Consider the following 24803-nt stretch of genomic DNA (forward strand, 5'->3'; position numbering starts at 1 on the left):
CAACACTCAATCAGTCTCTGTCTCCTCTTCCCAGCCTTCTATGAATCCGAATATCCCTCATACTCGAATTATTGGCGTGGAACAATACAAATCACACGACATAAACTAGCACCACATGCCAAAGATAGAATAAAGAGAAAATAAGTTCCAAGGTTGATACACATTTTTACCCCCTCATAAAAAAGTTGTGTTATGTCTCTCTTCCACATTCCCAAAGTATTTTTTGCACTCTCCCAGGTACACGCCCTTTGACTTGTCAGGGGAAAAAGTTTAAGAAAAAACTAAATCACGGAAGAGATCCTGCAGCCCTAGTTTGGAAAGTTTTTTTGGGGGGTCTCAAAGCAGAGGAGATAGACGAGAAAAGAAACACAACATTGGGCACATTTGAACTGTTCGCTTGACCTGTAGGAAGTATATGGTGAGTTATATATTTTGTTCATGCTTTATTGAAGACGTTTTGCACTGTAAACTTGCTTAAATCATAACGCTTATGCCACGTTTTAGATACACCCTTGCAGGAACTGTCTCGTGAAACTCTAAGGGACAGTGCCAATGACGACGCTGTTGGAGACTTCAAGAAATACTGTTTTTTTTTATGTAGCAGATAACGTTTGATTTAAAAACAGAAAAAACGATTTAACTACATGTCAATAGTGCATTATTTATCATAAACGCATAGCCATTCTTGAACAGTCATAGCGTGTGCACTCTCAACCAAAACATTGCTGATAAGTGTGCCTCTTTTGTAAAACGGATCGATGAGCTGTCATTTAGCCTACCATGAGCCATATGAGCCTGTTTGGTTTGTACAACTGGCCTAAAATGTATGGACTATCTAAAGAACATATTAAACCTACACTGTAAAGGGGTTACCAGGCAGCTCCATGGCAAGTCAAATTCTGTATTTCATATTACAGTACAGTACACCTACTGTAATATGGTATCAAAGCAAGCACTTTGTAATGACACACAGTACATGTCTGTATTATACTGTAAAAAAGTAAATGCTACCGGAATCGGAATTAATGAATGGATGAATTAAATTAGTTGAAGGGAAGGATTTGTATTTCACAGTATTTTACTGTAATTATAAGGGATTGGTGCAAGCAGTTTGGCTGCTAGGTAAAGTGTTTACAAACATAGCATATTAATGAGTTTTATATGACTTGCACTTCTAGAGGCCTTAACAAAGGTTTCCAAACTGTCAGTGACTACAGGGCAAGACAGACCAAAAGGACATGGCAAAATAATAATAATAAGCCATTTAGCAGACGCTTTTATCCAAAGCGACTTACAGTCATGCGTGCATACATTTTTGTGTATGGGTGGTCCCGGGGATCGAACCCACTACCTTGGCGTTACAAGTGCCGTGCTCTACCAGCTGAGCTACAGAGGACCATTAAAGGTTTAAGACTTGCTGCCACTCCAATCAACCTGGTCTCAGAGCATTTTGTATTATTCTGTATGTAATTCCGGGACATTCCATTTAGTATGATATCTTACGTTTCGTATGGTATGCATTAATTTGTGGATGTCCATCACCCATTTCTTATGATATGTTACGAATTACAATCGTATTATGTGTTACAAATTTGCAAAACGTACAATATTTTAGGAATTTGCAAAACGTACAAAATGTTACGAATTTGCAAAACGTATGAAATGTTACTAATTCTAGCTAGGTTGCTAGGTTAGAGGTTAGGGTTAAGTTTAGGAGTTAGGTTAAAGGGTTAAGGTTAGGTTTAGGGGAAGGGTTAGCTAAAAGGGTTAAGGTTAGGGAAGAGTTAGCTAAAATGGTTAAGGTTAGGGTTAGGGGAAGGGTTATCTAACATGCTAAGTAATTGCAAATTAGCTAAAATGCTAAAGTTGTCTGTAATGAGATTCGAACTCGCAACCTTTGGGTTGCTAGAAGTTTGCATTATATGCCCACTCAACCACTCTACTTTAATTTTTGCCTTTAGTAACCATCTGTCTTATGTAACCATACCAAACGTAACATAGCATACTAATTTGAGTGTCTCAAATTTACATTTACTATGTTATGTCTAGTTTATGAGACCGGGCTGCTCCAATCTCTCACCTATGTTTAATTGATGGGGCACTATAACCACATATGAGTTAAATTGGTACAGCATTCTCACTCTCACTCACTCATGCAACAAATATAGCCTCTTACAAGGCATGCCTCAAAATATGTTAATGAGCAAGAAACAACAATACCATGCACCCACTAGTGGTCAAAAAGTTTTTGGCTTTCCAGTATGGTGGGGTGGAAATACAGTACAATTCGAAATACAGCAAATATTTCCCCACCCACAACATTTTCACACAATACACCATAATTTACAGTATGCTGCAGTAAAACATTTCAGAAAATGTTACTATTGATAATACATAAAATTACAGTATAATTTACAGTTTTCTGTTACAGTGTAGGCGTAAAGGTGAAAATTGCGCATTGCGCCTTTATCGTCTGTCATAGCCTACATACTACAACCTATTTCCTATAAGAACACCCACAATGATAATAAATAAAACCTGTGTCAGCAACCATAGCTCAAGGCACTCTTCAACTGGCTCAGCATTCTCATTCTTAGATTGGTGCACCATTGATGTTCAAGCTGTTGGCACACCGTTTGGCATTTGTTAACACCTTTGTGTGTATGTGTGAGCATGAAATCAGCATTTTTTTTGTAAACCTACGTGATAAATTAGATGAGCGGCACTGCAAGCCTGTTCGGTGCAGTATATAGCCACAACCTAACTTGTTCCTCTCTTAATATTTCATGCCACGCGAGCGGTAGTATTGTCATTACTCAGCGCACATACAGTATCACATTCACGCATTTGGAAACGCAACACTCAATCTACTTTGGGCTCTGGAGTGAAACGGGAAACCTCTGGATGTCTATATTTAATTATTTGCTGAGTTGTTTTTTTGCCTTTTGCTCCACATAATAGTTGGTGTGTGTCGGAACTGAGGCGGGGTCAGAGCTGTCCTTGTGACGTTGGCTAAGTAATAGAAGCCCTGTGTTCATTAGTTTGGAAATGAGGTTGACTGTCACTGACCCTGACTGCGAGAAGGCATAGCCAGGTTGCAGCCAGGCCACCAAGTAAATAATACATGTAAGAATAGGACAGAAATGGAAATGCAAGAATAGTGACTGTGGGTTTTGTTGTAAAGAGTTTGAGGATTACCAGGGAATGACGGGTAATTGTGGTTCATGTAGGCCAACATCCGCGAAGGTGTGAACTCTGGTGCGCAGGGCGTACTTATCAATGTTTCTCCTTGGGCTTCACCTTTTCGTTGGAGCCATATTTTGATTTTGCATGTCAATTCATTGTGCAATTAAAAACAATCTAACTGTAAAACCTTTTCAACTTCAATAAATCAGAAAGAATATATGTTTATCCAAACAGCCTACTCCAATGCCTCAATTCTATAAAAACCCAGAGAGTAGCTACTACACTCTCATTGGAGTTTTACCCTTATCAATTGCCTCTTTTCAATCACATAGATGGTAGGCCTATATATAACCACATAATAACACCTCTCTTCGGTAATTGGTATAACTCAATTTATATGGTGTTACTGTAGCTTTAGCAACAGTAAAGAGTGTTAGAACCACTGGGTCAGACTTAGTACCGGTTGCGGTTGACAGTAAGTCTTGGAGCTTGTCAGAGTGGACAATGAAAGTGTAGCTTTTAATATGCTGCCCTCGCTCAGCATAATTAGGCTAATACCCATGTTTCCTAATTGGCTATAGGATGTGGTGATTGCACTAGGAGAAAGAGGGGTTGGAGGAGAGGGGGGAAGAAGATGATGAGAGGGGGTGCTGAAGTGTGACATGTTTCTTTAAGATGGCAGATTAATTTACCTTCTCAAAAGCACCCTCAGATTTCCAACAACATATTTAACAAGAGAAAGTATATTGTAAAAAGCTATAAGGTACACTGTAACGGAAAACTGTAAATTATACGGTAATTTGGGGAATTATCAACTATAAAATACTCTAAAACATTTTACTGCAGTATACTGTAAATGATGGTGCATTGTGGAAAAATGTTGTGGGCGGGCAAAGAATTCCTGTATTTCGAATGTTACTGTAATTCCACCCCACAGAATACAGTACTGTACCGTATTTTTGTAGCTCCAAAAACCTTTTGACCACTAGTGGGTGCATGGTATTGTTGTTTCTGGCTCATTAACATATTTTGAGGCGTGCCTTGTAAGAGCCTATATTGCACCCGTGAGTGAGAATGCTGTATCAATTTAACTCTTATGTGGTTATAGTGCCCCATCATTTTCTATAGGAGGCAGACTGGAGTGGCAGCAAGTCTTAAACATTAAATAGTTGAGCATTTTGCCATGTCCTTTTGGTCTGTTTTGCCCTGTAGGCCCTGCGATTTGGAAGCCTTTGTTAAGACCTCTAGAAATGCAAGTGATATAAAACATCAAATATTCAGTAATATACTGTAATGTGTAAGCACTTAGGATCTAATCTGCTTGCACCAATCCCTTGTATTTATAGTAAAATACAAACCCCTCCCCTCAATACATTTAATTAATCCATCCATTCATTCATTCCGATTACGGTAGCATTTACTTTTTTACAGTATAATACAGTGAATTTTACAGTATTCTACTGTGTATCATTACACAGGACTTGCTTTGATACCGTATCTGTATTACAGTAGGTGTACTGTAATATGAAGTACAGATTTTTACTTGCCACCAAGCTGCCTGTAAACTACTGTCAAATTCACAGTAACCCCTTTACAGTGTATGCTTTTTATTGGCAGATATGTGTGTCTACTTTGTGTCCTACATTTAAATACTAAAGTTGACAAATTAGTGAGGTTGGTTAATTACACAAGCTAACATCTCCCTTCACCGTTTTGGGGCAAACTAGCTTGGAGCAGAGTTGGCCTGCAAATTCCTATCCTGTTTAACTGATCTCCACTGACAGAAATGATTGGAATTCCTGCATGGATGTGTCACTCACTGGCATGCATTGTATTTTGTGCTCTGTGTGAGGGCCATCTTACACATACGGCTGTCTATTGTGAGTAATAGGACATGTATGCACACATGAGTGTAAGTCGCTTTGGATAAAAGCGTCTGCTAAATGGCATATTATTACATATCACGCATATCTCATGTAATCAGTCCAACACTCATGGGCTATATTACATACAGTACCAGTCAAAAGTTTGGACACACCTACTCATTCCAAGGTTTTTCTTTATTTTTTACTATTTTCTACATTGTAGAATAATAGTGAAGACATCAAAACTATGACATAACACATATGGAATCATGTAGTAAATAAAAAAGTGTTAAATTAAAATATATTTTATATTTGAGATTCTTCAAAGTAGCCACCCTTTGCCTCGATGACAGCTTTGCACATTCTTGGCATTCTCTCAACCAGCTTCATGAGGTAGTCACCTGGAATGTATTTCAATTAACAGGTGTGCCTTGTTAAAAGTTAATTTGTGGAATTGATTTCCTTCTTAGTGTGTTTGAGCCAATCAGTTGTGTTGTCACAAGGTAGGGGTGGTATACAGAAGATAGCCCTATTTGGTAAAAGACAAAGTCCATATTATGGCAAGAACAGCTCAAATAAGCAAAGAGAAATGACAGTCCATCATTACTTTAAGACATAAAGGTCAGTCAATCCGGAAAATGTCAATGACTTCGAAAGTTTCTTCAAGTGCAGTCGCAAAAACCATCAAGCGCTATGATGAAACTGGCTCTCATGGGGACCGCCACAGGAAAGGAAGACCCAGAGTTACCTCTGCTGCAGAGAATATGTTCATTAGAGTTAGCTGCACCTCAGATTGCAGCCCAAATGCTTCACAGAGTTCAAGTAACAGACACATCTCAACATCAACTGTTCAGAGGAGACTGTGTGAATCAGGCCTTCATGGTCGATTTGCTGCGAAGAAACCACTACTAAAGGACACCAATAATAAGAAGAGACCTGCTTGGGCCAAGAAACACGAGCAATGGACATTAGACCGGTGGAAATCTGTCCTTTGGTCTGATGAGTCCAAATTTGAGATTTTTGCATGGAGGAGGAGGTGTGGAGGAGCAGGTGTGGAGGAGGAGGTGTGATGGTGTGGGGGGGATTTATTTAGAATTCAAGGCACACTTAACCAGCATGGCTACGACAGCATTCTGCAGCGATACGCCATCCCATCTGGTTTGCGCTTAGTGGGGATATCATTTGTTTTTCAACAGGACAATGACCCAAAACACACCTCCAGGCTGTGTAAGGGCTATTTGACCAAGAAGGAGAGTGATGGAGTGCTGCATCAGATGACCTGGCCTCCACAATCACCCGACCTCAACCCAATTGAGATGGTTTGGGATGAGTTGGACTGCAGAGTGAAGGAAAAGCAGCCAACAAGTGCTCTGCATATGTGGGAACTCCTTCAAGACTGTTGGAAAAGCATTCCTCATGAAGCTGGTTGAGAGAATGCCAAGAGTGTGCAAAGCTGTCATCAAGGCAAAGGGTGACTACTTTGAAGAATCTAAAATATAAAATATATTTTGATTTGTTTAAAAAAAAATGTGTTACTACATGATTCCATATGTGTTATTTCATAGTTTTGATGTCTTCACTATTATTCTACAATGTAGAAAATAGTAAAAAATAAAGAAAAACCCTGGAATGAGTAGATGTGTCCAAACTTTTGACTGGTACTGTACATACAACTGGATTACTCACATATAAACTCAGGGGCATACAACACACACTAACACGCATGCACGCACAAACACACACACACACACACACACACACACACACACATTAACATATTCACTATGTAAAATGTCTGTCCCTCACAAAATCTTGAAATGCCTTTTGAAATCACATGAGAGTGTGTGCTGTGCATAAGGGTGTGAGGCAACAGAGAGAGAGAGATAAAGAGACAGAGCGAGACAGATAAAGAACAAAAGAGAGAGAGATAGAGAGAGAGAGAGAGAGAGAGAGAGAGAGAGAGAGTGCAAGAGAGAGATAGATCAATCAATCACATTTATTTATGAAGCCCTTTTTACATCAGCAGATGTCACAAAGTGCTATACAGAAACCCAGCCTAAAACCCCAAACAGCAAGCAATAAAGATGTAGAAGCACGGTGGCTAGGAAAAACTCCCTAGAAAGGCAGAAACCTAGGAAGAAACCAAGAGAGGAACCAGGCTCTGAGGGGTGGTCAGCCCCCTTCTGGCTGTGCCGGGTGGAGATTATAACAGTACAAGGCCATTAAGGCCAAACGTTCATAGATGACCAGCACGGTCAAATAATTATCACAGTGGTTGTAGAGGTTGCAACAGGTCAGTACATCAGGAGTAAATGTCACTTGGCTTTTTCACCGGGCATTTAGAGGTTGAAATAGCAGGTGCGGTAGAGAGAGAGAGAGAGAGAGAGAGTTGAAAACAGCAGGTCAGGGACAAGGTAGCACGTCCGGTGAACAGGTCAGGGTTCCATAGCCAAAGGCAGAAGAGTTGAAACTGGAGCAGCAGCATAACCAGGAGGACTGGGGACAGCAAGGAGTCATCAGGCCAGGTAGTCCCGAGGCATGGTCCTAGGGCTCAGGTCCTCCGGGAGTGGAGGGAGAGAGAAAGAAAGAAGGTAGAGAACGGGCAGGTAATCCCTGAGGTAATCTGAAGCCCTGGCCCTGTGGTGGCTTCAGTAGATCAGATGACCTATCAAAGATCAGAACTTCCATTGTGCATCACCGCTTGTCTCTCAGTCAGACTCTCTCACACCCTCTTTAGTTTATTGCACATCGCCTGTCTATCGCCTACCCTATCCTACCAAGGAGTTCCAGACTGAACACCTGAAACGACAAGCCTGTGTATCTCAAGGAGATCCATTGTTTCTTTTTCCACTGTGGTGGCCTATCTTTGTCTCCTTAAATTAGATCACGAAAATAATTACAGTGCATTCAGAAAGTATTCAGACCCCTTTCCTTTTTCCACATTTTGTTACGTTACAGCCTTATTCTAAAATAGATTAAATAAAAATGTTTCCTCATCAATCTACACACAATACCCCATAATGGCAAAGCGAAAACACATTTTTAGAAATTCTTGCAATGTATTAAAAATAAAAAGCAGAAATACCTTATTTACATAAGTATTCAGACCCTTTGCTAGGACACTCGAAATTGAGCTCAGGTGCATCCTGTTTCCATTTATCATCCTTGAGATGTTTCTACAACTTGATTGGAGTCCACCTGTGGTAAATTCAATTGATTGGACATGATTTGGAAAGGCACACACCTGTCTACAGTGGGGAAAAAAGTATTTAGTCAGCCACCAATTGTGCAAGTTCTCCCACTTAAAAAGATGAGAGAGGCCTGTAATTTTCATCATAGGTACATGTCAACTATGACAGACAAAATGAGGAACAAAAATCCAGAAAATCACATTGTAGGATTTTTTATGAATTTATTTGCAAATTATGGTGGAAAATAAGTATTTGGTCAATAACAAAAGTTTCTCAATACTTTGTTATATACCCTTTGTTGGCAATGACACAGGTCAAACGTTTTCTGTAAGTCTTCACAAGGTTTTCACACACTGTTGCTGGTATTTTGGCCCATTCCTCCATGCAGATCTCCTCTAGAGCAGTGATGTTTTTGGGGCTGTCGCTGGGCAACACGGACTTTCAACTCCCTCCAAAGATTTTCTATGGGGTTGAGATCTGGAGACTGGCTACGCCACTCCAGGACCTTGAAATGCTTCTTACGAAGCCACTCCGTTGCCCGGGCGGTGTGTTTGGGATCATTGTCATGCTGAAAGACCCAGCCACGTTTCATCTTCAATGCCCTTGCTGATGGAAGGAGGTTTTCACTCAAAATCTCACGATACATGGCCCCATTCATTCTTCCCTTTACACGGATCAGTCGTCCTGGTCCCTTTGCAGAAAAACAGCCCCAAAGCATGATGTTTCCACCCCCATGCTTCACAGTAGGTATGGTGTTCTTTGGATGCAACTCAGCATTCTTTGTCCTCCAAACACGACGAGTTGAGTTTTTACCAAAAAGTTATATTTTGGTTTCATCTGACCATATGACATTCTCCCAATCCTCTTCTGGATCATCCAAATGCACTCTAGCAAACTTCAGACGGGCCTGGACATGTACTGGCTTAAGCAGGGGGACACGTCTGGCACTGCAGGATTTGAGTTCCCGGCGGCGTAGTGTGTTACTGATTGTAGGCTTTGTTACTTTGGTCCCAGCTCTCTGCAGGTCATTCACTAGGTCCCCCCGTGTGGTTCTGGGATTTTTGCTCACCGTTCTTGTGATCATTTTGACCCCACGGGGTAAGATCCTGCGTGGAGCCCCAGATCGAGGGAGATTATCAGTGGTCTTGTATGTCTTCCATTTCCTAATAATTGCTCCCACAGTTGATTTCTTCAAACCAAGCTGCTTACCTATTGCAGATTCAGTCTTCCCAGCCTGGTGCAGGTCTACAATTTTGTTTCTGGTGTCCTTTGACACCTCTTTGGTCTTGGCCATAGTGGAGTTTGGAGTGTGACTGTTTGAGGTTGTGGACAGGTGTCTTTTATACTGATAACAAGTTCAAACAGGTGCCATTAATACAGGTAACGAGTGGAGGACAGAGGAGCCTCTTAAAGAAGAAGTTACAGGTCTGTGAGAGCCAGAAATCTTGCTTGTTTGTAGGTGACCAAATACTTATTTTCCACCATAATTTGCAAATAAATTCATAAAAAATCCTACAATGTGATTTTCAGGATTTTTTTTCTCAATTTGTCTGTCATAGTTGACGTGTACCTATGATGAAAATTACAGGCCTCTCTCATCTTTTTAAGTGGGAGAACTTGCACAATTGGTGGCTGACTAAATACTTTTTTCCCCCACTGTATATAAGGTCCCACAATTGACAGTGCATGTCAGAGCAAAAACCAAACCATGAGGTCGAAGGAATTGTCCGTAGAGCTCTGAGACAGGATTGTGTCGAGGCACAGATCTGGGGAAGGGTACCAAAAAATGTCTACAGCATTGAAGGTCCCCAAGATCACACAGTGGCCTCCATCATTCTTAAATAGAAGAAGTTTGGAACCACCAAGACTCTTCCTAGAGCCGGCCGCCCGGCCAAACTGAGCAATCGGGGGAGAAGGGCCTTGGTCAGGGAGGTGACCAAGAACCCGATGGTCACTCTGACAGAGCTCCAGAGTTCCTATGTGGAGATGGGAGAACCTTCCAGAAGGACAACCATCTCTGCAGCACTCCACCAATCAGGCCTTTATGGTAGAGTGGCCAGACGGAAGCCACTCCTTAATAAAAGGCACATGACAGCCCACTTGGAGTTTGCCAATGGCAGCTAAAGGACTCTCAGACCATGAGAAAACAAGATTCTCTGGTCTGATGAAACCAAGATCTGGAGGAAACCTGGCACCATCCCTACGGTGAAGCATGGTGGTGGCAGCATCATGCTATGGGGATGTTTTTCAGCGACAGGGACTGGGAGACTAGTCAGGATCAGGATCGAGGGAAAGATGAACGGAGCAAAGTACAGAAAATCCTTAATGAAAACCTGCTCCAGAGCGCTCAGGACCTCAGACTGGGGTGAAGGTTCACCTTACAACAGAACAATGACCCTAAGCACACAGCAGGAGTGGCTTCGGGACAAGTCTCTGAATGTCCTTGAGTGGCCCAGCCAGAGCCCGGACTTGAACCCGATCGAACATCTCTGGAGAGACCTGAAAATAGCTGTGCAGCGACGCTCCCATCCAACCTGACAGAGCTTTAGAGGATCTGGAGAGATGAATGGGAGAAACTCCCCAAATGAGGCTGTAATCGCTGCCAAAGGTGCTTCAACAAAGTACTGAGTAAAGGGTCTGAATACTTATGTAAATGAAATATTTCTTTTTTTGCAACAACAAAAATAAAACTTTTTGCTTTGTCATTATGGGGTATTGTGTGTAGATTGATGAGGGAAAAAAACCGATTAAGGTAAGGCTGTAACGTAACAAAATGTGTAAAAAGTCAAGGGGTCTGAATACTTTCCGAATGCACTCTATGTCAAATGTGCATTGCCTGTGTAACTCAATCAATATCTCACATTCTCTCTCTCTCTCTCTCTCTCTCTATCTCTCTCTCACCTGCTTCCTCTACCCCCTTTCCCCCAACCACCCTGTCAAAAAAATCTTACCACACCCTACCCCTCTATCTCGGGGCAGAGAGAGAGAGAGCAGTCATGGAGTCGGCCATTCAGACGATAGTGGGTGTCTTCCTGAAGTCAGCCAAGGGGAAGGAGAGTTTGGGAGGGAATGACTTCCAGAAGCTAGTGAAGAGCCAGCTCCACAACATCATGATGGTCAGTCAGACAGCAGCCTCCACACGCACCATGGCTGATGTCACTCAAATGAAGTTATAAACCAGCTATAAACACTACAACTTTTGGAACTCTTTGACTGAGCTATAGTTGTTAAGATTAAGATCACTTTATTTGTCAATTGTACGTCTGCTTTATCCTAACCCCTCCGGAATACACACATACAGTGGGGTCCGAAATTATTGTCACCCTTGATAAAGATGAGCAATGATGACTGTATAAAATAAATAATTCAAATGCTGAGCTGTATTGTATGCTCTAAGAAATGGGGAATTAAATCATTTTATACTAATTCAATTGCTCAGAGAAAGAGATTTTGTTTAACAAGTAATAAAATGTTTTCTCAAAAAGGTAGGGATCAAAATGATTGACCTCTAAAGATTCTTATAAATAAAGTAGTCAAATGTTTAGTATTTGGTCCCATATTCCAATGACTACATCAAGCTTGTGACTCTTCTTGCAACCAATAAAATGTTATATATATGAGCAATACAACCATCCCAGCTCTGCAGATTTTGCTGCGAAGACACATAATCATTAGATCATTTGTTTTGGTACTGTCCATATGCAGTATGTTTTTGGTCACAGGTCCAGAAATGGCTGAAGCATTGCAACATTTACCTGGAGCTAACTCTGCAAATAGCACTGCTGGGTGATTTAATAAGTCATAGTCAATTGATCAATAATATAATAATACTCTTAGCAAAAATGTTTATCTTTAATTTACAATATGTACAACCTATGAGAATAGAAAGGTTCAGAACTGTTGTGAAACATCATAGCACAGTTGAAAAATATATGGCAAATAAAAATAAAAACTGGATGGTGTTCAGAGATAGATGGGAGGGGTTGAGTGGAGCTGAAGGATGGGACTAAAAACAAACAAAGATAACTATTGTAAAATATACTGTGTCCATAAAATGTATGTAGTATGTATAAGCTAGAAGTAGAAGCCTAAGTGTTGTTGTCGATTAGTTTACTCCAATTAGGGGAGGGGTGGTAGGGTTAGGGGAACATAATAAAGGAATACATACCCACATTTTTTTAAACTAAAAATATATATATATATACACTGCTCAAAAAAATAAAGTGAACACTTAAACAACACATCCTAGATCTGAATGAATGAAATAATCTTATTAAATACTTTTTTCTTTACATAGTTGAATGTGCTGACAACAAAATCACACACAAATTATCAATGGAAATCAAATTCATCAACCCATGGAGGTCTGGATTTGGAGTCACCCTCAAAATTTAAGTGGAAAACCACACTACAGGCTGATCCAACTTTGATGTAATGTCCTTAAAACAAGTCAAAATGAGGCTCAGTAGAGTGTGTGGCCTCCACATGCCTGTATGACCTCCCTACAACGCCTGGGCATGCTCCTGATGAGGTGACGGATGGTCTCCTGAGGGATCTCCTCCCAGACCTGGACTAAAGCATCCGCCAACTCCTGGACAGTCTGTGGTGCAACGTGGCGTTGGTGGATGGAGCGAGACATGATGTCCCAGATGTGCTCAATTGGATTCAGGTCTGGGGAACGGGCGGGCCAGTCCATAGCATCAATGCCTTCCTCTTGCAGGAACTGCTGACACACTCCAGCCACATGAGGTCTAGCATTGTCTTGCATTAGGAGGAACCCAGGGCCAACCGCACCAGCATATGGTCTCACAAGGGGTCTGAGGATCTCATCTCGGTACCTAATGGCAGTCAGACTACCTCTGGCGAGCACATGGAGGGCTGTGCGGCCCCCCAAAGAAATGCCACCCCACACCATGACTGACCCACCGCCAAACCGGTCATGCTGGAGGATGTTGCAGGCAGCAGAACGTTCTCCACGGCGTCTCCAGACTCTGTCACGTCTGTCACATGTGCTCAATGTGAACCTGCTTTCACCTGTGAAGAGCACAGGGCGCCAGTGGCGAATTTGCCAATCTTGGTGTTCTCTGGCAAATGCCAAACGTCCTGCACGGTGTTGGGCTCTAAGCACAACCCCCACCTGTGGACGTCGGGCCCTCATACCACCCTCATGGAGTCTGTTTCTGACTGTTTGAGCAGACACATGCACATTTGTGGCCTGCTGGAGGTCATTTTGCAGGGCTCTGGCAGTGCTCCTTGCACAAAGGCGGAGGTAGCGGTCCTGCTGCTGGGTTGTTGCCCTCCTATGGCCTCCTCCACGTCTCCTGATGTACTGGCCTGTCTCCTGGTAGCGCCTCCATGCTCTGGACACTACGCTGACAGACACAGCAAACCTTCTTGCCACAGCTCGCATTGATGTGCCATCCTGGATGAGCTGCACTACCTGAGCCACTTGTGTGGGTTGTAGACTCTGTCTCATGCTACCACTAGAGTGAAAGCACCGCCAGCATTCAAAAGTGACCAAAACATCAGCCAGGAAGCATAGGAACTGAGAAGTGGTCTGTGGTCACCACCTGCAGAACCACTTCTTTATTGGGGGTGTCTTGCTAATTGCCTATAATTTCCACCTGTTGTCTATTCCATTTGCACAACAGCATGTGAAATGTATTGTCAATCAGTGTTGCTTCCTAAGTGGACAGTTTGATTTCACAGAAGTGTGATTGACTTGGAGTTACATTGTGTTTTTAAGTGTTCCCTTTATTTTTTGAGCAGTGTATATATATATATATATATATATATATATATATATATATATATATATACAGTGGGGAGAACAAGTATTTGATACACTGCCGATTTTGCAGGTTTTCCTACTTACAAAGCATGTAGAGGTCTGTAATTTTTATCATAGGTACACTTCAACTGTGAGAGACAAAAATCCAGAAAATCATATTGTATGAATTTTAAATAATTAATTTGCATTTTATTGCATGACATAAGTATTTGATCACCTACCAACCAGTAAGAATTCCGGCTCTCACAGACCTGTTCGTTTTTCTTTAAGAAGCCCTCCTGTTCTCCACTCATTACCTGTATTAACTGCACCTGTTTGAACTCGTTACCTGTATAAAAGACACCTGTCCACACACTCAATCAAACAGACTCCAACCTCTCCACAATGGCCAAGACCAGAGAGCTGTGTAAGGACATCAGGGATAAAATTGTAGAACTGCACAAGGCTGGGATGGGCTACAGGACAATAGGCAAGCAGCTTGGTGAGAAGGCAACAACTGTTGGCGCAATTATTAGAAAATGGATGAAGTTCAAGATGATGGTCAATCGCCCTCGGTCTGGGGCTCCATGCAAGATCTCACCTCGTGGGGCATCAATGATCATGAGGAAGGTGAGGGATCAGCCCAGAGCTACACGACAGGACCTGGTCAATGACCTGAAGAGAGCTGGGACCACAGTTTCAAAGAAAACCATTAGTAACACACTACGCCATCATGGATTAAAATCCTGCAGCGCACGCAAGGTCCCCCTGCTCAAGCCAGCGCATGTCCAGGCCCGTCTGAAGTTTGCCAATGACCATCTGGAAGATCCAGAAGAGGAATGGGAGAAGGTCATGTGGTCTGATGAGACAAAAATAGAGCTTTTTGGTCTAAACTCCACTCGCCTTGTTTGGAGGAAGAAGATGAGTACAACCCCAAGAACACCATCCCAACCGTGAAGCATGGAGGTGGAAACATCATTCTTTGGGGATGCTTTTCTGCAAAGGGGACAGGACGACTGCAGCGTATTGAGGGGAGGATGGATGGGGCCATGTATCGCGAGATCTTGGCCAACAACCTCCTTCCCTCAGTAAGAGCATTGAAGATGGATCGTGGCTGGGTCTTCCAGCATGACAACGACCCGAACCACACAGCCAGGGCAACTAAGGAGTGGCTCCGTAAGAAGCATCTCAAGGTCCTGGAGTGGCCTAGCCAATCTCCAGACCTGAACCCAATAGAACATCTTTGGAGGGAGCTGAAAGTCCGTATTGCCCCGAAACCTGAAGGATCTGGAGAAGGTCTGTATGGAGGAGTGGGCCAAAATCCCTGCTGCGGTGTGTGCAAACCTGGTCAAGACCTACAGGAAACGTATGATCTCTGTAATTGCAAACAAAGGTTTCTGTACCAAATATTATGTTCTGCTTTTCTGATGTATCAAATACTTATGTCATGCAATAAAATGCAAATTAATTACTTACAAATCATACAATGTGATTTTCTGGATTTTTGTTTTAGATTCCGTCTCTCACAGTTGAAGTGTACCTATGATAAAAATTACAGACCTCTACATGCTTTGTAAGTAGGAAAACCTGCAAAATCAGCAGTGTATCAAATACTTGTTCTCCCCACTGTATATATACACTACCAATCAAAAGTTTGGACACACCTACTCATTCAAGGGTTTTTCTTTATTTTTTCTATTTTTTACATTGTAGAATAATAGTGAAGACACCAAAACTAAGAAATAACACGTGGAATCATGTAAACAAATTCTTCAAATAGCCATCCTTTGCCTTGATGACAGCTTTGCACACTCTTGGCATTCTCACAACCAGCTTCACCTGGAATGCTTTTCCAACAGTCTTGAAGGAGTTCCCACATATGCTGAGCACTTGTTGGCTGCTTTTCCTTCACTCTGCAGTCTGACTCATCCCAAACCATCTCAATTGGGTAAGCTGGGAGTTTTTGAGTTGTTCAGTCAGTTTCATCTTGCTAGCAATAGCATACATTCTTCGTTTAACAATGTTATCTGACAAAGGTATTGATGTGAGATTCTGTGCCTCTGCCTCCCCACACATTGTTTTCACCATATCAGTTGCGGCTGGTAATATCAAAGTCTCAGCAATAGTGTGTGGTTTCATAGCGTAGCTGGCCCAGCCATTCACCATGGGAATGATTTAAGTGCAACGGTCAAGTGCAGCCTTTCCCCATGATTGAAGGGCGCTCTCTGGTTTAATTTTATATTTTATATTTGAATAATTTTCATTTCGATTTTTCAAGTTAACCACAATACAACATATTTTGAGATACAAAGACAATATTATACTGAACAAAAATATAAACGCAACATGTAAGGTGTTGGTCCCATGTTTCATGAGTTTAAATAAAAGATCCCCGAAATGTTCCATACGCACAAAAAGCTTATTTCTCTAAAAAGTTGTGCACAAATTTGTTTACAACCCTGTTAGAGAGAATATCTCCTTTGTCAAGATAATCCATCCACTTGACAGGTGTGGCATATCAAGAAGCTGATTAACCTCTTAAGGATCGGACCATTTTTTTCAATTTTCGCCTAAAATGACATACCCAAATCTAACTGCATGCAGCTCAGGACCTGAAGCAAGGATATTCTTGATACCATTTGAAAGGAAACACTTTGAAGTTTGTGGAAATGTGAAATTAATGTAGGAGAATATAACACATTAGATCTGGTAAAAGATAATACAAACAAAAAAAAATTTATTTTTATTTTTTTCCATCATCTTTGAAATGGAAGAGAAAGGCCACAATATAATATTGCAGTGTGTGTGCAAAGTTTCAGATTGATCCAGTGAAGCATTGCAATAGTGGACTATTTTTTATCAAGTCTGCCCAAATGTGCCGAATTGGGCAATTGATACATGTTAAAGTACATAACTATAGAGAACATACAAAAATGATATGGTAATACAAAATGTAAGTTTACACACTCCCAGGAATGATTAGCTTATACACTAACTTTCACACATCTAGATGGCCGGGCGGGGTGGTGTGGAGCCAGAGACAGCAGGGGTTCAAACTGTAGAACCCAGTTCCCACATTTAAATATAAAAATTGATTTTATCAAACAAACTATGCTACATTTTATCTCTGGGACCTTTAGGATGACAAATCAGAGCAAGATTACTGAATGTAAGTACATTATTTACCTTCAGAGGTGAATGTATCAAGCCATTTGCCGTGAAACATTTTTTGTTGTTGTGCACTCTCCTCAAACAATTGCATGGTCTTTTTTCACTGTAATAGCTACTGTAAATTGGAAAGCGCAGTTAGATTAACAAGAAGTTAAGCTTTCTGCCCATACAAGACAAGTATATGTCCTGGAAAGTTTGCTGTTCCTTACAACGGTCATGCTAATCACATTAGCGCATGTTAGCTCAACTGTCCTATATTCGGGACACCGATCCCGTAGAGGTTAAACAGCATGATCATTACACAGGTGCACCTTGTGCTGGGGACAATAAAAGTTAGTTTTGTCACACAACACAATGCCACAGATGTCTCATGTTTTGAGGGAGTGTGAAACCAGAGGATTTTTTTTTTTTTTTTTGTCATTTAGCAGACGCTCTTATCCAGAGCGACTTACAGGAGATGACTGCAGGAATGTCCACCAGAGCTGTTGCCAGATAATTACATTTTAATTTCTCTACCATAAACCATAAAGTTGTTTTAGAGATTTTGGCAGTACATCCAACCGGCCTCACAACAGCAGACCACGTATAACCACGCCAGCCCAGGACCTCCACATCCGGCTACTTCACCTGCGGGATCATCTGAGACCAGCCACCCGGACAGTTGATGAAACTGAGGAGTATTTCTGTCTGTAATAAAGCCCTTTTGTTGGGAAAAAACTCATTTTGATTGGCTGGGCCTGGCTCCCCTGTGGGTGGGCCTGGCTCCCAAGAGGATGGGCCTATGCCCTCCTAGGCCCACCCATAGCTGCGTCCCTGCCCAATCATGTGAAATCCATAGATTAGGGCCTAATGAATTTATTTCAATTGACTGATTTCCTTATATGAACTGTAACTCAGTAAAATCGTAGAAATTGTTGCATGTTGCATTTATATATTTTTTCAGTATATAATATATATACAGTACCAGTCAAAAGTTTGGACACACCTACTCATTCAAGGGTTTTTCTTAATTTTTTATATTGTAGAATAATAGTGAAGACATCAAAACTATGAAATAACCCAAAAACCAGCTTCACCTGGAATGCTTTTCCAACAGTCTTGAAGGAGTTCCCACATATGGTGAGCACTTGTTGGCTGCTTTTCCTTCACTCTGCCGTCCGACTCATCCCAAAACATCTCAATTGGGTTGAGGTCGGAGGATTGTGGAGGCCAGGTCATCTGATGCAGCACTCCATCACTCTCCTTCTTGGTCAAATAGCCCTTACACAGCCTGGAGGTGTGTTGGGTCATTGTCCTGTTGAAAAACAAACGATAGTCCCACTAAGCTCAAACCAGATGGGGTGGCGTATCGCTGCAGAATGCTGTGGTAGCCATGCTGGTTAAGTGTGCAGCAAAGCACCCCCACACCATAACACCTCCTCCTCCATGCTTTACGGTGGGAACTACACATGCGGAGATCATCCATTCACCCACACCGCGTCTCACAAAGACACAGCGGTTGGAACCAAAATTATTCAATTTGGACTCCAGACCAAAGGACACATTTCCACCGGTCTAATGTCCATTGCTCGTGTTTCTTGGCCCAAGCAGGTCTCTTCTTCTTAATTGGTGTCCTTTAGTAGTGGTTTCTTTGCAGCAATTCGACCATGAAGGCCTGATTCACACAGTCCCCTCTAAACAGTTGATGTTGAGATGTGTCTGTGACTTGACCTCTGTGAAGCATTTATTTGGGCTGCAATTTCTGAGGCTGGTAACTCTAATGAACTTATCCTCTGCAGTAGAGGTAACTCTGGGTCTTCCATTCCTATGGCGGTCCTCATGAGAGCCAGTTTCATCATAGCGCTTGATGATTTTTGCGACAGAACTTTCAAAGTACTTTAAATGTTCCGTATTGACTGACCTTCATGTCTTAAAGTAATGATGGACTGTTGTTTCTCTTTGCTTATTTGAGCTGTTCTTGCCATAATATGGACTTGGTCTTTTACCAAATAGGGCTATCTTATGTATACCTTGTCACAACACAACTGATTGTCTCAAATGCATTAAGAAGGAAAGAAATTCCACAAATTAACTTTTAAGAAGGCACAACAGTTAATTGAAATGCATTCCAAGTGACTACCTCATGAAGCTGGTTGAGAGAATACCAAGAGTGTGCAAAGCTGTTGTCAAGACAAAGGGTGGCTATTTGAAGAATCTCAAATATTAAATATATTTTGATTTGTTTAACACTTTTTTGGTTACTACATGATTCCTTATGTGTTATTTCATAGTTTTGATGTCTTCGCTATTATTCTACAATGTAAACAATAGTAAAAATAAAGAAAAACCCTTGAATGAGTAGGTGTCCAAACCTTTGACTGGTAGCGTATATAAACTCAGCAAAAAAAGAAACGTCCTCTCACTGTAAACTGCATTTGTTTTCAGCAAACTTAACATGTGTAAATATTTGTATGAACATAACAAGATTCAACAACTGAGACATAAACCGAACAAGTTCCACAGACATGTGACTAACAGAAATTGAATAATGTGTCCCTGAACAGTCAGTATCTGGTGTGTCCACCAGCTGCATTAAGTACTGCAGTGCATCTCCTCCTCATGGACTGCACCAGATTTGCCAGTTCTTGCTGTAAGATGTTACCCCACTCTTCCACCAAGGCACCTGCAAGTTCCCGGACATTTCTGGGGGGAATGACCCTAGCCCTCACCCTCCGATCCAACAGGTCCCAGACGTGCTCAATGGGATTGAGATCCGGGCTCTTCGCTGGCCATGGCAGAACACTGACATTCCTGTCTTGCAGGAAATCACGCACAGAACGAGCAGTATGGCTGGTGGCATTGTCATGCTGGAGGGTCATGTCAGGATGAGCCTGCAGGAAGGGTACCACATGAGGGAGGAGGATGTCTTCCCTGTAACGCACAGTGTTGAGATTGCCTGCAATGACAACAAGCTCAGTCCGATGATGCTGTGACACACCACCCCAAACCATGACGGACCCTCCACCTCCAAATCAATCCCGCTCCAGAGTACAGGCCTCGGTGTGACGCTCATTCCTTTGACGATAAACGCGAATCTGACCATCACCCCTGGTGAGACAAAACTGCGACTCGTCAGTGAAGAGCACTTTTTGCCAGTCCTGTCTGGTCCAGCGACGGTGGGTTTGTGCCCATAGGCGACGTTGTTGCCGGTGATGTCTGGTGAGGACATGCCTTACAACAGGCCTACAAGCCCTCAGTCCAGCCCCTCTCAGCCTATTGCGGACAGTCTGAGCACTGATTGACAGATTGTGCGTTCCTGGTGTAACTCGGGCAGTTGTTGTTGCCATCTTGTACCTGTCCCGCAGGTGTGATGTTCGGATGTACCAATCCTGTGCAGGTGTTGTTACACGTGGTCTGCCACTGCGAGGACGATCAGCTGTCCATCCTGTCTCCCTGTAGCTCTGTCTTAGGCGTCTCACAGTACTATAAATAATAAATTGGTCATTTAGCAGACGCTCTTATCCAGAGCGACTTACAGGAGCAATTTAGGGTTAAGTGCCTTGCTCAAGGGCACATCGACAGATTTTTCACCTGGTCGGCTCGGGGATTAGAACCAGCGACCTTTCGGTTACTGGCACAACGCTCTTACCCACTAAGCTACCTGCCGCCCTATGACTGACATTGCAATTGTTTGCCCTGGCCACATCTGCAGTCCTCATGCCTCCTTGCAGCATGCCTAAGGCACGTTCACGCAGATGAGCAGGGACCCTGGGCATCTATCTTTTGTTTGTAAAGAGTCAGTAGAAAGGCCTCTTTAGTGTCCTAAGTTTTCATAACTGTGACCTTATTTGCCTACCGTCTGTAAGCTTTTAGTGTCTTAACGACCGTTCCACAGGTGCATGTTCATTAATTGTTTATGGTTCAATGAACAAGCATGAGAAACAGTGTTTAAATCCTTTACAATGAAGATCTGTGAAGTTATTTGGATTTCTACAAATTATCTTTGAAAGACAGGGTCCTGAAAATGGGACATTTCTTTTTTTGCTGATTTTATATATATATAGTATATTTTAATTTTTTCAGGATTTTGGAAATTCTCCCGCGAACACATTTTCATATCAGGTGACCCACATGGGGTCGCAATCCCTAGTTTGGGAACCGCTGATGTAGTCATTGCGTCCTGGGAATATGGGATCAAATACTAAACTTTTGGCCACTTTATTTATAAGAATCTTTAGGGGTGTCAATAATTTTGACCCCTACCTTTTTGAAAAAAAAAATATTACTTGTTAAACAAAATCTCTTTCTCTGAGCAATTGTATTAGCATAAAATAATCACATTTCCAAATTTTTGGGAGCGTACTATATAGCTCAGTATTATTGATTTTATATTTGCTCATATTTATCAAGGGTGTCAATAAATTCACACCCCACTGTACATATACAGGTTGGAGAAGGGGACTGCCACACTGAGCGCCCGGTAGCAGTTGTTGTGGGGGGTTAAGTGCCTTGCTCAAGGGCACAACAGCAGGCAATGGTGTCTAGGATTTAATGCCAGCTCACTTCCCGCCAGGTTTGTCCCGGGAGACCCGGGATTCAAACTGGCAACCCTCCGGAATAGGATAGGAGACCCTACAGACTAACATATAAAATAGGGTGGGTTGCACAAACATGAATGAACTCTTAAACTGGGTTAAATCAAGGTCTATCTATTAATCATGCTGCACAAAACAGTACTGCACCTTGTGATGTAAGGGGTCAGTTACTACTGAGGTCACCTCTGAGTCATGTCTGCCCGTCTCTGTATCTACTCTGTACCCAGGACACGGACAGCTCCGAGGCGGTGAAGAAAATGCGACAGGGCCTGGACGCCAACCAGGACGGTAAAGTCAACTTCGAGGAGTACATGAACCTGGTGGGCTACCTGGCAACCTCCCTGAGCGAGCAATGCACCGCCGCTGTGGAGACGCCAGCTGAGAGTGCGGCCGCCGCACCGGAGATCGAGAGTACGCCAGCAGCAGCAGAGGTAGAGGAAGAGAAGGCAGAAGTAGAGGCACAGCCAGAGGAGGCAGAGCCAGAGGCAGCCACAGCTGTAGAGAAAGAGAAGGTTGAAGAGGCAGAATAGGTGGAAGAGGCGGAAAAGGAGGAGGAGCCAGCACCAGCAGCAGCCGAGGAGGAGAAGATAGAGGAGGCCACATAGGAATATACCACCGGTCCTGTCTGGATATTACAATACACACCAACACCAAACTGATATACATCGCACTACCCTAATACACACTACAGTACACTATACAACCCACCCTTCAAACAGGTGTGCTGTAATAACAGTATATGTTGGATCCCCACAATAACACATTTATTTTCATACACACATACATACACCCAGTATTTGGTACTAAAATACACTAGTACACACTGCAACATACTATAAACCCCAATCCATACTTTCTTGATATACTGTATATATATATACTTAGTATTACTAACATACATTACACTATAATTACTTACATTACAGCAGTATATGCTATTATATGTTGATATACTTCCCACTATATAGCACACTATACCTCATAATATGGATATATAATACATTCTGCCATGTAGTTATATTTGCATTCCTTCTCTCTCCCTTTGCCTATCTACAATGACGTAATGCAAAACTATACTACAGTACATTCCACAATGTACAGTTAAGTCAGGCCATCTCAACTTGTTCTTCTGAGAAGGTTGCTTGGCTTAATGGCTTTGCATGATGCAAGGAAGCACTGATGCATGGTTGCATGACATTTTCTACAGCAAATTCTCTAGTGTTAAATCAACACTGACAGTGTTACATTTAACACTGGTCCAGTGTCTATACGGGTCCACACTTTTCAGTGTTGAATTAACACACTGCTTAGTGTAAAGCCTTATTTGCATATTTCCCAGAGTGCCTTGCCTTTCAAGTGAAGTGTAGAGTTACCACCCATGACTGTATTTGTTAGTGACAGAAACATGGTTGTTGCGTTCATCAATTTTCAAGTCTGTGGCCTTCACCAAGTTGATCCTAAGTGAATATGTTATCATTCAAATTTAATTATTTAACACAATACAACACATATTTCATAAGGCCTTAGTTTTACCCTAATACAGTAACCTGAAACTCATGGTTTACAGGCCACATCAGGCCTGCAAGCCACATTATACTTGCTTGGGGATATCCAACATTTGGGATTTTTATTCACCTGCAACCTTCATTCAGATTGACTGCCGGGTTAAGAAGATTAAGATATGAGACTACCTAAACCATCTTAACTGGAACAACCATTTCAGTAACAGGTGCGAGAGTCCAAGTTACAGATTGGATAACATGCAAAAAACATAGATATAGAAACAATTCTAAAACTCTACCTGCAATAGAGCATGCTGGGAAATATGATAATGGTGGGCTTGGTTTTGGTTTAACACTGGTTATTAAAACCAACACTGGGATTTTTTTACACCAATGAGTGTTGATTTAACCCTTACAGAGTGAATTTGTAAGTGCTCTCTCTCTTTCTCTCTCTCTCTCTGTCTCTCTCTCTCTTTCTCTCTCTCTCTCTCTGTTCTCTTCCCTTGCAACTCTGTCATTGAATTGAAGCTCTGGCATGTTATGACAATAAACTAATTGTGTTGCTGGGGTTCTTACTTAGTTCAGACTAGTCTCTCTCTGTCTCTCTCTTTGCTTCGTGTATCTCATTTTCTGGAAGATCCAGACAGGGCAGCATCTGGAGTTTATGGACTCCTCTCCGCTACTAGCTAGCCAAGAGCCATGGATTCGGAGCTGGAAGATCAGGTGTGGTGTGTCCTAATAATGGCCTTCTGGTAAATAATTAAGGGGCCCAGGAAGGAATTAACACCAGGGGACCCTTGTGGCCCCAAGGGAGCCCGAAATAGCCCTCAAGCAGTAGGCCACTGACCCGAGAGGGCCCCTAGGGGCCCTTGAGATAGGGCCCAAGCCGTTTCTCCATGCAACCCAATCCACCGGGACCAGAACCAGGAGGAAAGGAAAACAAAACAGACACCCAAACGTTAAGAAAAGGGGCTTTTATAGCCTGTTGGAGACGTCACACCTGACGTGAAAAGTCACAACAGAAACTTTACCCTTGTTTAGGTATTGTGCAGGTATTGTTCCTACGCTCTTAGAAAAAAGTTGCTATCTATAACCTAAAAGGGTTCTTCGGCTGTCCCCATAGAATAACCCTTTGAAGAACCCCTTTTGGGTTCCATGTAGAACCCTTTCCACAGAGGGCCAAAAGGGTTCGACCTGGAACCAAAAAGGATACTCCTAAATGGGGACAGCTGAAGAACCCTTTTGGAACCCTTTTTTCTAGTATATTTTTGTTGTTGTTGTTTTCCTCCTGGTTCTGCTACCATCAGGTTTGCTGGGTTACCTGGTCACACCCCTATTCTCTGTGTTGAGAAACCCTGTTTGACCTGCAACTATTTCCCAGTGCCTAAAACCATTGACTTGGCCATGGCTTAAAACCATTGACTTAGTGGCCACATCCTTGGACATAAACCAACACAAGAGTTACTTGATTACTGATAGCTATCTGTGACTCATCTGAAGATCCTGAGTTCCAACGAACTGTCAGACCTGGGTTCAAATACTAT

The 24803-nt window shown here is 42.2% G+C and overlaps 1 protein-coding gene across 1 annotated transcript; it reads left to right on the forward strand.

Moving 5' to 3' along the window:
• The first annotated feature begins 288 nt into the window (after nucleotides 1–288).
• On the forward strand, nucleotides 289–23841 carry LOC311115160 (protein S100-A13-like). The gene is made up of 3 exons (XM_084157276.1): nucleotides 289–418; nucleotides 11222–11358; nucleotides 21985–23841. The coding sequence occupies exons 2-3, from the start codon at nucleotides 11239–11241 to the stop codon at nucleotides 22285–22287; spliced, it is 423 nt and encodes a 140-aa protein (XP_084013402.1). The 5' UTR covers nucleotides 289–418; nucleotides 11222–11238; the 3' UTR covers nucleotides 22288–23841.
• The last annotated feature ends 962 nt before the right edge of the window (nucleotides 23842–24803 follow it).

Source organism: Coregonus lavaretus, assembly GCF_964263955.1.
Source record: "Coregonus lavaretus genome assembly, chromosome: 3".
Classification (NCBI taxonomy): Eukaryota; Metazoa; Chordata; class Actinopteri; order Salmoniformes; family Salmonidae; genus Coregonus; species Coregonus lavaretus.

Excerpts from the sequence above, each read along its gene's own strand:
- LOC311115160 (XM_084157276.1), top strand. The coding sequence starts at position 11,239 with ATGGAGTCGGCCATTCAGACGATAGTGGGTGTCTTCCTGAAGTCAGCC. Across the intron at positions 11,359-21,984 it reads AGCTCCACAACATCATGATG|GACACGGACAGCTCCGAGGC; the intron begins GTCAGTCAGACA and ends CTCTGTACCCAG.